At 40.9% G+C, this 12,703-nt stretch overlaps 1 protein-coding gene across 7 annotated transcripts in view; it reads right to left on the reverse strand.

The window, feature by feature from the left end:
• Positions 1–12,703, reverse strand: part of nwd2 (NACHT and WD repeat domain containing 2) — a 44,925-nt gene that overhangs the window by 12,217 nt on the left and 20,005 nt on the right. For all 7 annotated transcript variants that reach the window (XM_016671081.1, XM_016671077.1, XM_016671080.1 and 4 more), the window contains 3 exons: positions 9,794–9,910; positions 2,086–2,289; positions 893–1,043 (listed from right to left, as the gene is read on the reverse strand). In XM_016671081.1, coding sequence (XP_016526567.1) covers positions 893–1,043; positions 2,086–2,289; positions 9,794–9,910 — 472 coding nt within the window. The remainder of the gene's footprint in view (positions 1–892; positions 1,044–2,085; positions 2,290–9,793; positions 9,911–12,703) is intronic.

A 12,703-nucleotide genomic window follows, 5' to 3' on the forward strand; every position in this document is an offset into this window, starting at 1 on the left:
ATCTCATCTTCTGAGCTGATCAAACAGGATGATCCCAAACACGCAACAAAACGGCCTTTAAATGGATAAAACAAGCTAACATTCAACTTCTAAAGCAACCCCAACTTTAATATAATTGACAATCTCTGGACTTTGCTGGAAGCAAAGTTAGTTTACCATTATAAAGTTAAACCAGAATTGCATTAGGATCTCGTTGAAGACCACAAAACGATGTGGTTGCAGTGCAACATTTTAATAGAAAGATAAATAAATACCAGTTTGTGTGTTATATTTAAGCCTGTACATTGTGGTGGATGGAAAATAAAGGAATCGGTTGCCTCTTTTCTCTTTTTGTCTCCACCTGATGTGTTTCAATTATTCTGCAGCACCAAAAAACAATTACAACCATCTTTTTAGATATTAACCTAAAAAAACAGGGGAAATCAGAATCTCTTAAAGAGACAGTACCCTTTAACTGAGAAGAACCCAATGCAGAGAAACACATTGTGCAAATAACATCCCACAGGGTGAATTATGCTGCCACTGCATTAAGAGTCCTCTACAATGTAATACAAAGTTAATCTTGCTTTAAAAATGACAAAGATTGTTTGCCATAATAGGAACCTGGAAAAAAAAATTTAAAAACATATTTTATCATGTACATATTTATTTTTTATTTGTTTTAGTACTTAAGTAAAGAAAACATTAGGAAAAAATATCTTAAATTCAAAATAAAAAAAGATTTATTATTAATAGTTTTTGAATTTTTTTAGAAAATAAAAACAGTAAAAGTCTCACCTCTGACCTCTGATAAGGTCAGAGGTGAGGTTTAGTCTGGCTTAACAGGAACAATTCAAAAACATTTGTCAAGAAAAAAAAAAAAAAAAAAGGAAAGAGAAGGCCCGAATCTCACCAGAGCAAAGGAATTTGTTGGCGTCTGCGCTCTTCATGGTTCCTTTCTCTTGCAGCTGCAGCACCGCCGTCCGGAAGATCCTCTTGATCTCCTCTGACACATTCCTCCAGGCCTTGTCATTCTTGGTCTTTGCTGCGCTGCTCGACTCCATCTAAAAGGGGACGAGGGCCAGAGAGAGGAAAGGCTGACTGTAACGCTCGTCATGTACTGAAGGAAAGCTGCCATTCTGATCTGAGTGACTACTGGGCAGAACTGAGCAAGAAAGGGGGGGAAAAAATCTATATGTTATTGAAATTTGTATCAGTCTGAGAGTTTTTCTGGTCTGCTTTCAGAGCGTTCTCCAAATTTGAGTTATTACCATTAGCATAAGTGCAAAATATTCTCGTAAAACGTTAAAGAACGTTTTTCCAAATAAACCTCGCTGATAACAAAAAACAACAAAAAACTGCTTTTAAAGGATTTCATGGGGCCTGCTGTTGGCTGGGAGAACATTAAAGCAGAAAACATGAAAAGGGTTTAAGAGCTGCCTGAACAAAAACAACTGCACTCGCAAACTTGATGCAAAGCCTCCCTTCTGCAGAAGCAGATAAAATGCGTTTATCAGGCAGAGCTGGGGTGTTTCATAACATGGATATAAGAACACAAATCTACAACGATGACATGCTCATAAAAATTTCATTCGCATTTGTAGATCCACAAATTCTGTTTGTGGATCTACAAGATAACAGCGGAAAACTAAAGCTTCAATTTCCCCCCAAAGTTCAGTCAAACTGAGCCGTTCGTTCCCCTTGAACTTTTTTGTTCGTTTTCGCATCACAACCACAAACTTCACTGCTTTTCAGAGCAGTGGTAAATGGCGAAGTAGAGGGAAAATCAAATAATATAAATGAAATGATGAAACGTAGAGCGGCCCTAATTTAGATCAGTACGTATTCAAGTGTTGACACATTGAACCACAGGTAATTGAATGCATACATAAGCCACACTTTAAAACTTATATTGAGGAAAAAAAAAGTGAAAAAACAAAGTATCAGTTCCAATGCCCATTAAAAAAGGTGTAAAATTCTGTTGCAACACCTTGAAGTTTGTGGTTTCAATGTGGCGAAATGTGAAAACGTCCGATAGGTTCGTGTATGTTTGCATACAGACAGAAAGGCGTCGTAATCAGACCGCGGTCAGCGGATGGGACTCACAGAGTTCTGGTAGTTCTTGAGCATTTGGGCTTTGGGTTTGAGGTAGTATGCGGGTGGCACAGAGTTTTCATCCCTGCAGTACCACTCCTCCAAAATGTGGGTGTCCAGCCCCGCCTCCACAGCCGCGTCCAGGATCATCTCAAACTCCGCCGACTCCACCTCGCCCGGCACCCGGATGCTGCCGTACTTTTCACCCACCAGGCCCTGAGGACGGGAGGACGGAGACAACAGAAGGTGAGGAACGCGAGAAAGGGAGCCAACGTGGCTCTTCGCAGCGGCTCCGTCACTGTGGTGCAGGTGGATCGTTAGAAACCCCTGCTCTGTGCGGACACGGTTTATTTATACCACGGCTTTGATTAGTAGGAATATAAACTTAATCCCAAATCGCTGATACCAACAGTTAAACTCCAAATTAGTTTTCTTCTGAGTATTTTTCTGGCCTTTGTTCTCTTTTTGTTACATCAACACTTCATATTTTTCCAGATTTCAGCTAATTGTTGATATCTATTATGGAGCGCAAATGTATTCATCTCCCTGGCATTGAATTGATCCTTTAATTTCACCAACAAGTTTCCTCTGATTGGCAGTAATTTTAGTCAGAGTCCTGACTTGAATCTAAGGAAAAATGAGGGCGATGGCAGAGAGGCCTTCTGAAATACCTGGAGGTCATAACCATACTGAAAGTGCTCCAATTGAATTTGTTAAGATTCTCAGTTGAATCTTAACAAATTCACAAAATGTGCACAAAATGTGCAAAGAACTACCAAAGATGATCTAAAAACAAATACAGATAAGAGTGAACTGTTGACTGCTTTATGTTTTTTTGTTAGTTTTTTTTGCCTGCAGGTATAACAGAGGGTTAACTATGATCCACAGCTTCTAGGGGGGATTTTCTTAATACTTCTCACTTATTTATCGAGAAAAGAGAGAAGGAGAAAAGTTTGCAGCCTGATGAAGAGAAAAGTGAAGCCTCATGAGCTAAACCTCATGTAGGAAATGCAGATCTGTTTTGATAACAGGGAAGTTGAACGGCAGCGAGTAACAATGAAACAAACAGCAAGACGACTGGATTATATGGAGATTCTGAACGCAGCAATGTGAAAAAAAAAAAAAAAAATCACTTGACGTGTTATGTACAGTTATTTCACATCCTAAATCTATCTAGGGAGCCACTAACACCAGGCCTGACCGGATCAAAAGAGGATGCAGATTTGTCCTGCCTAGAGCACAGCTGATGAAAACTGATGAAGTCTTTGATTTGGCTGGATGAGGCGATGAAGAGACACCAGAGTGACCTTTTTAAAACGGTTCTATTCAGAAAGGCGAATTGTTGAAATCAAGATTTGGTGCTGAATTTGAATAAAAATAATTTTAATACTAGTATTATATAACAAATTAAGTCGTTCTTGTGTAATATGTTTATTTATAATTTAGAGTTTTCTTTCTAGATCTGTTTAATTGGACTAAATATGCTATGAAACACACAATAAACTCCCCTGTAGCTCTGAAAGAAAGCAAAAATAATGTTTTTTCTGAATTTTCTGCCACCTTTACTCCATCCATAAACGTATTTCATTTAAATAAATTTGTCCTAAAGTAGAAGAACAAACAGGAAGCTCGCTCCCTGCTATCCCTGCCTGGTAAATAACCCGTATTTTGGTGAATGCAGCAGATTTGTTCTGCTGCTACATGGCAAATGTTTCTGAATGACACACTGTTACGTAAAAAGACACAGATTCGGCCAAAATTTTTATAATCCCCCAGTAATCAGCGGCATTAAGAAAATGAGCAGATTTTCTTTTTATATCCAACAGATGGGGCTGTTTGTGGGAAAGAAAAGAAAATAAGATTTTAGAGGGTCGTACGTGGATTTGTAGGCTAACTGTGAAATCTGATTTTTATGGGGTTTTCTGTGCTGCAAGTTTGGGTTATTGAAAGACATTAGCAGCCTGAATGTGGGATAAATGAGCACACTGAGACGCCATAAAAATCAAGCCGCAGCCTTTCCAACCGGTTGCTCATCCATGAATATGAGTGGCGGTAGATCCAACATCACTGGAAATAACCAGGGTAGTTTGTTTCCCCATGTTGTTTAACGTTGTCTGCCACTCATTTGTGAGCAAATAAAAAAAAACAAAGCTACAGTGACATGACTGGATGATTTCCTTTTTTTTTTACTCCATGTGCCATAACTCTCATGCACCTTAAGCCACTCCTGTGGGAGGAGGCAAAGCCCGAGCGGGAGACGAGCCAAATGACTGTGAGGTCCAATGAGCAGGAAAACGACGGCTCGCCCCCACCGGCAATGACGCTTCAAAGCCACTCCACGCTGGAGTCCTCATTCCCTTGGCATTCTCAGTGGGAACAGATGCAGAGAAGAAGCAGAAATCTAATGATGGCGTGCCGCGTCGTCTGTTTGGACGGCCTACTCTTAAAGCCCACAAATGTCCGCTGGAGATTCATTAGCATTTGGGCAATTTTTTTCTGTACAAGCACGAAGTGGCAAAGGTCGATCTGGGAGGCGAAGACTGTTTTCCATTAAGGGAGCGCCCCCTTTTATGAAGGGGCACATCCAGGAATTAACAGTGTACTTTTGATACAATAAACATTTTTGTATTAGATAACATTAGTACCACCTTGAACGAAGTTAAAGACTAAAGAAACTATAACTATGGGGGATGATTAGTGAAGCCAGATGTAAAGGTTTTTTTTTGTGCCCAGCCTCAGATGGGATGTCACCAGATGTGAGTGAGAGGCGAAAACAAAGGTCTTTCAGCTACCTGGCGATAAACTTGCGCTTACTCCTGATGCATGAAAAAAAGCTAGTTAGCTTGCTAAATTATGTTAGCAGCTAGTTAGCAGTAGCCTCAACTGCCTCAAATCACAGAAGATGTTAGCATGAGATTCAAACCTTTACAGAAAAGTCCAGTGAGGGAAAAAAAAAACCCTGCATATATGAGAATGTGAAAGATTAAGTTGTCCTTTAATGACAATTAATACCTTTAATTAACATATGTATAGCTTATATAGATGTATAGATGAATTTAAGACTTGTTATGGATGCTTGGACAGAGGACTAAAACCTTTCACAGCACTGTACCGTATCAGCGGTTCTTTAAAACCACTGACGGCCTTCTGTAGCACTGAGCTGCCCTGCAGGTCACCTCGTGCTTCTGACTCAACGGCTCTGCAGCGATGTGTCAGTAAATGATGGAGGCACTGGGCTAAACGACTGCAATACTGGGACAGAAATGTAGCACGGAGAGAACAGAGGGAACAGTCACTCTCCATGCTGCTGACAAGGTTTCTGTCAGTTCGTCTGCAGCAGGACGAATGGAGTGGGTGATAGCTGTGTAAGATGGGAGGGGGGGAGAAAGTCGAAGCTAAAGTTTTCTTTTCAAATCTCCACACAGGTTGAAAAATGCTAACGTAAGTGAGTGTGTTCACACCTGTCAGCCACAGCTCTCCAGCATAAAGGTTTGCCAATCATCCTGTTGACTTTCAAAAAGGGTGGAGATGTTAAGAGAAAATGCCCCCAACGTCCTGACTTTTAGGAGCTTTAACACATCTGTCTTAGCTGGAGAGCTAAAACCATCTTAAACGGATTACCTCATGCTGCAGCTTCACTCTTTTATGTTTCAGTCCATGTACAGTACGTGCGTGCCTGACGTTTAGGAGGGATTTGTGGAGCTCTTTTTCCTCCTCGGAGGAGAGGAAGGTGTGAGAAACACAGGAGGGTAAGGGGAAGATAACAGAGGGGACGAATGCAATTTCAGCGTTCATTGCGCTCCTCTTCCTCCCTTCTTCTTTCCTCAGCATTTTTTTTTCCCCCCATCCTTGGACCGGGGTTTTTATACTCCGGCTAAGTGCACTTTATCTGATGAACCAGCTGGGAGAGGCAGCTAAGATTGCGCACAGCCACAGTATGAATTAACAAATCAATCAGTCATGCAGTCAATTAATCCACAATGCCCACAGTCAGCTGGGTAGATGTCTGCAGCAGAGGAGAGGCAAACATGATGTTTCCAAACAGAACAGGAGGATCAGATTTTATGTAATTTTAAAAAAAATGTACTGCATTTAATTAATGAAACGTCTAAATTTTTTGAACTGTAAAACTGATTCACTTCTTACGGTTGATTGTTTCTTTCCTGCATGCTAATGTTTAGATAGCATAGCTGCTTCGAAAAACAGGACATTTGATCACAAAGCACGGTGCTACAACAGCAACATGCTTGGGCTCTTAAAAACATTTTCAAAACGGACCCATTTTAGGAGAAACATTGCCGTGTGTGGACGAGGAATTAGTTTTGTTCATTCTTTTCTGTTAGCAGGACAAACGTTACGCAAAATTAGGCTCGACAGAAACAGTGTCTTACAATGTTTGACGTGACAAGTACAATTTTTTATTTCCACATCTGCGTGGAAAGCACAAAACATTTACAGCCTGGTTATATGTGTCACTTTAGTCCCTACATGATGCTCAGACGACAACATCAGCAACATGCAAACAAATCTAATCTATGAGTATATGTAGCCTAATGAGGTGCATTAATGTGACTGGAGATAAAAAGGACATAAAAGATGGGCAGCAGGATCTTTTACTATCCCCTTTAACGCAGCAGACATCTGGAAGCCTGAAATTTTCTGCTGAAATGAATCCTTCAGGCATTTATCGGATTTTTCGGCTTCTCTTTTTTTTTTTTCCCACGAGGGAATTTGAAACTGCTGGAGAAAGAAAGAGAGAAAAGAAGTCATGGCTCATTGTCATGCTTAATCTTCGGGTCAATGACACTATCACCATGCCAACCCTCGCCATCGCCATGGAAACCAGCTTTTCCCGAATCAACGGTACGGAGAAAAGCCGCTCTCGCCAAGGTGTGGCTTGGTATGTATGTGAACGACACCCACTGCAACCAATTTAGTCCTCAGACGTACGCAAATAGGAGATTGTTACGTCAGGGTGCAAAGAAAAACCTCACAAAAACTCACAAACTAGATTTTCCAAGGCGGTCATTATGAGGAGTAAAATGATATTCTAGAGCTCTGAGACAGAGACGTCCTGACAAAAGAGATGTGAAAACAGAAATAAAACTGCATCCGCGTCTTCACCGGGGAAACGCTCTCGTTCTGGTCCTGCAGGATGGCTGTGCAGAGTCGAGAATGAGGGGCAGTTTACGTGTGGCACGGAGATTAGAGGCGTTTCCAGTTATTGCACACATCTTCTGTGGCAGCAACAAAACAGCCCTGCAGCACACATGTCAGTCACCGTTCCCCGTGTGCTCTCTCTCCGTCTCTCGTGAGATGGAAAGAGAGAACATAGCGTGCTTTCGCGGGGGGGTTGGGGGTGATCGATAGTAATTTGGCTTTCCAAAGTGTGTCCTCACTTTATCTTCTGTTCTTTTCACCTGCTCAGTCCTATTCCGTTGTCTGATCCACGCTGTGTGGAAGTTGTCTGGGTCTTGCGTGTGCGTGCGCGGGGGGTGACACCTGAGTGGGTAAAGCGGACGGTAATGAGGGGCTGCGAGTGTGTTTCCATCAGAGGAGTTAGGAGAACGCACACAAACACGAGGATTCCCTGAACTGTAGACGACAGCCCAACGCACAACCGCTTACCCAGAGAAAATAAATAAATTATTCTGACAAGTTCTCTTGTACTTACATGCAAATCTAGAGCTACCACCCAGTAAAAAAAACATAAAAAAAAATAAACATCCACTCTCCAGAGATGCCTTAGGCAACCTAGAACTGTCAGAATCTGATCAGAGAAATCACTACTGCCGTCGCTGCTGCCGGCTTTGAGCTTCCTGGTTCTGAAAACGGGGCCGGCTGGGTGACGGGGAGCCGCGCCGAGGGGCTCCGGGGACAGCAGCAGCTGGCTTTGACATGTCTGAATGAGACTGAGCAGCTATCATGAGACCCTCAGCATAAAGTCCCCCCCCAACCCCCCATTCACTACTGAAGTAGGACCACTAGAATATGCCATTAAACATTAAACTGGCCAGATGGGGAAGACATGCACCAAGGATCTGAGTGTGTATCTCCTAACAGACTCTGAATATCACGACTCAGAGGTCGTGTTTGAAGGCATGAGAAGGAAAAAGTGAACTGAACAGAAAACCTGAGATAATGTGTGTGTTTGACCCATCAGTGTGTTGCAGCTGGGGGTCGGCAGAGGTCGGGATGGTGAAACCGCAGCAACACCAGAGCAAAGAGAGACTGTGGGGAAAACACTTCGGATTGAGAAGATGCCAGCAAAAGAAAAGGAGCAGGTGTATTTAATTTATTTCACATTCAATTGTTTCACTTCGTAAACATTATCTCTGCACATTGTAAAAAAAAAATAAAAAAAAATGTAATGGAAACTTATTTAGGATTTTTACTGCCAGCTGCACAGAAAAAAAAAATTGCAATTTTTTATTTCCAATTTATCTCGTGCTAGAGGCCAGATTACAACACAACGCTGAGCAGTCTTTGTTTCCGATGGAGATTCAACTGTTTAATATGAGGCATAAATAAATAACAGAATCATTGTCTGGGGTTTTTTCCTGTGTAATTATTATTCGAGGCAACTTGGACTGAAAGCAGCATCTGGAAGCGGTGCATGCAGGAAGACGACGAGACACCAAACTCACTCTGAGGAGAAGGGGTTATGTCTTAGAAACTGAGCTCTTTTTGTGCCCATAATGCCTTACCTGCGAACTCTCACTTCTCTCTCAACCTTTACACTCAATCTGTTCCATCTGAATAATTCACAGTCACTTCCCCTCTCTTGTGCTCTTCCTCTGTTCCACCCTCACTGACCCTGTTTTATTACTTCTAACAAAGCTAGAAACGATCTCAAAGCCTGAAGTACAGATTAAATGCACCATTAGGTTTTTATAAATTAGAATACTTCAGCATTTTTTTTTCCTTTTTAGTTTAAGTTTAATGGTTTCGTGAATTTTTTGTATTCTAAATGGAGAAAATAACCTACGGCGGTAATAAACCTGCATTTTGCGTATTTTTCTTTTTAAACGCAAGTGGAACCAAAGCAAACTGAGACAAAAGACTTCTGAGCCACATCGGACCAAAGTACAGAGATAAAAAGCAAAATGTTAGACTTTAGAGGCACCACTCAGCCCTTCATGGTTTACTTCTAAAGAGACAAACTTTGATAGACGATTTTTTTTAAAGCTGGCATAAAAAGTATTTATTTTTTTCAAAGTCTTTCTTTACTCCAGATGCTGTTCATCCTCTGAGAGTAGCTTTTGTAAGAGTTAGCCACTCTTTTTTTTTTTTTCCTTTGTGATATCAAGCCAAGAAGTGACAGATAAAAAAATAAAAAAAACAGCCAGAGAACCATGGAGAAAGGCAACTTTAAAAAGGCTGGTTCATATGAGAACCAACACAAACTGGCTGTCCAGAGGCAAGAAATCATGGAAATGGAAAAGCCCAGGATTACAAAATAAAATTCCCAGAAATTCTGTGCAACGCAAAGAGTTAAAGCATTAATTAAAACAAAAAGCTTCACTTATGTTTTATTTTAAAGGGATAGCCAGAAGGTTTGGCAACACTGATTTTGTTTTTCCCCCCTCCATATTTTTTTTTTTACAATTTTGTCAATGTGGAGCTGCAATAAAAGACGAATATGTTTACGAGGTAAAACGGAACAATCAGAATCCTTTCCAGTTTGCCTAATTGTACCTTGGAAGCTTGCGATACTCACAACAAAGCACGGCCCGGCTGATGTCTTCAGACATTCCTCCAGAAGTTTCATTCGGAGTCTCTGCAGGTCTGGATTGTCCCACTCCTCTGGATCAACTCCCCAGTACAGGTCCACCACCTGGACATACGCAAATATTACCAAACAGTTAGTCCAGTTAAGATGCAGAACTAATTTTCTCTAGTTTCTCTTGCAACAGTATTCACACCCCTCAAACTTTTCACTTTTCCAGGACGAACAAGCATCCCAGCAGCCCTGCCTCATCAGCATTGGACTGTTGCATGTAATCTCACTAAAATTGACTAAAGTTTGTGGTTTTAACGTGACAAGATGTGAAAACGTTCTGTATGAATTAGTACTTTTGCTAGATTAAGTATGTTTAAAATAAAAAAGAAGGATAAACAGCAACCACCACAGCAGTAGAGAACCTGGTAGATGTTTTGTGTTTCTAATTTAAATGTATTTACGGGTAAGAACATCGCACGCAATCCTAAAAATCAACCAGCTGACAATCAGTCATCCTACCTCTAATGAAAAACAACGTCAAGAATCAGTTCAACAAAAGAAGTCAGCCCTATAGTTTGCAGCTCAAACTGGAATTAGCAGGTTTGGAGCCAAAACCAATTGTAACCTCTACCGCAGAAACACATATAACCTGAGTCATGCCATAGAAACATCCTCACACTCACACACACATCGTTCCCGGATCGGAGCAGGGAGACACGCTCACAAGCGTCCTCTCTCAACACATTCATCACAAAAGTTCTGCCGGTTGACACAATTCTGACTGTAAACACGCCACAGGGGGAATCTCCCGCTGGAGGAGAGAATCGTGTGTGTGCGTGTGTGTGTGTGTGCGTGTGTGTGTGCGTGTGTGTGTGTGCGTGTAGCCAACTCCACGGTGAAGCTGCATCGAACAGGACAACAAGCCATCCTGCTGCAGCTTCCTGGCTCTCTGACAGCTTCAGTCCTGCCGGTTCTGACGTGTGGCTCGCAGCATTATCCCTGACGGCCTTGCAGTTTTCAAGGAGAAGAAGATAAACGATGCAGGTGCACAAAAACGCGTGATCACCGTCACATGATTCCTCTCCCTCCTTTCTACTACGCGTGGGATCCCGGAGTATTTCTTTATGCTCTTGTGCTCAAAAGTAAAGCCATGTGAAATGACTTCAGTCCGGCAAAAGTGAGTGGCACGTCTTGCCGGTTTTGGTGTAGAGGATGACTGGCAGGCCACTTTACCCAGAAATTGAACGCATGACTCGACTTTGACAGGCAGGGAAATTCTCGCCTCTGCCATTATTGGCACAGGGCTGGAAATACACCTCCGCTCATACACTTGATTGTTGTCATGCACCTGCGAGCAGATGTGCTGCTGCCAAAGGGGAGACAGCTGTCAACTCTCCGGAGGTTTCCTCACGGGAAGCAATGGATGCAATTTGAAAGTTGAGTCTAGACACCAGCCTTCATTTAGTCCTGGATTTCTCTGGGGGCAAATCTAGACTCAACTCAGAAAGTTTAGTTTTTAAAACTTAAGTTTATAGATGCAACCCAAAAAAAAAAAAAAACAAGTGAAAACTTATCGCAACCTCCAAGTTTTCTCCACCGTTACTCATGTCAGTATGTCGAGTATCACAATCAACTGTTGAGATGGGAGAGAGATGAACTTATAGATTATTGGTGGAGGAAAAACAATAAAGAGGTGACATTTTAAAATGTCAAACTTTACAAGCTTCAAAATGACAACACAGACACAATTGCGTAGCTGCGCCTGCATACAAAGATGCATTGGAAATAATACTCCAACATTGACTTTTTATAACCAAAGTATTATATACATGAAACAACATAACATATACTGCACAAAGTAGTCAGAGATATGTCTTTTGTTTATGTAAATGTTATCTTAATAACCATAAATCACTTTTGTGCTGCTCTATGCAGGTGCTCAGTCTGCACTAATGAAAATTACCTCGCCTCAGGCATGCGTAGCTCCTCAAGTGGTTGAATGCAAGATAACAGGGACAGATAATAAATTGGATATATTTCGTAGATGACAAAAGGTTAATGCAGGCAAACAGAATATATGATTTATTAAAATGTCTGTTTTATTTGTGATGGCACGTGTAAAACAAAAATAACAGTTTACAAACTGAGAAACTTTTCTTATGTTTGGAAGCAAAAACAATAGGAATGTTAGTTTTAGAAATATTTTTGTTCTAAACTGGATTTATTGTTACTTTCCTACGTCTTATTTTTACGTACTTCAGCTAAGCTTAAAGTTATTCAGACTCTGGGCTTATTTAAGCTGAAATTAATGCTTTAAATATACTAACAAGTTTCTTCTGAATATTAACATTTTGTAGAGTCCAAGCAAGATTTTTGACTTGAGTCTGATGGAGATTTGATGGAGGGAACTTGAGGTAGCCGGAAGGTTTTTCAGGTTATCACCAAAGACAAACCGGTGGAGATATCGAAAAACTGGTCAGTTATCAAAGAAGGTTTTTGATTGATGCAATGCAAATAAAGGTTTTACCACTGATTATTGACAAGGATATAAAAATGCTCAGTTACACAAACAGAAAACTGATTTTTCTTTACAATGTTGTGTTATTATCGGAAGCAAACTTAGTTGAATGAAAGTTTTTGATGCAAATCTGATATCAATATTTTCAGCTTAGCTGTATTTAACATCTAAAACCGGGTTTAATAAACCACTAAACTTTCACTTTTAGACTGATTTTGGCCCAATGCTAGACTTACTTTAAGATCCAAATTTTTGAGGCTGTAGTGTGAGGTTCCACTCTGAAACTCAGGACCTTTGTTGCAGATTTTCTGCCACTTCCCTGGTTAAAAAGCAATGAATAAAATCCACTATAGCGACAAAAAACAAAAACAAAAAACACACACACACAC

Source organism: Poecilia formosa, unplaced genomic scaffold (assembly GCF_000485575.1).
Source record: "Poecilia formosa unplaced genomic scaffold, Poecilia_formosa-5.1.2 Scaffold41, whole genome shotgun sequence".
Lineage (NCBI taxonomy): Eukaryota > Metazoa > Chordata > Actinopteri > Cyprinodontiformes > Poeciliidae > Poecilia > Poecilia formosa.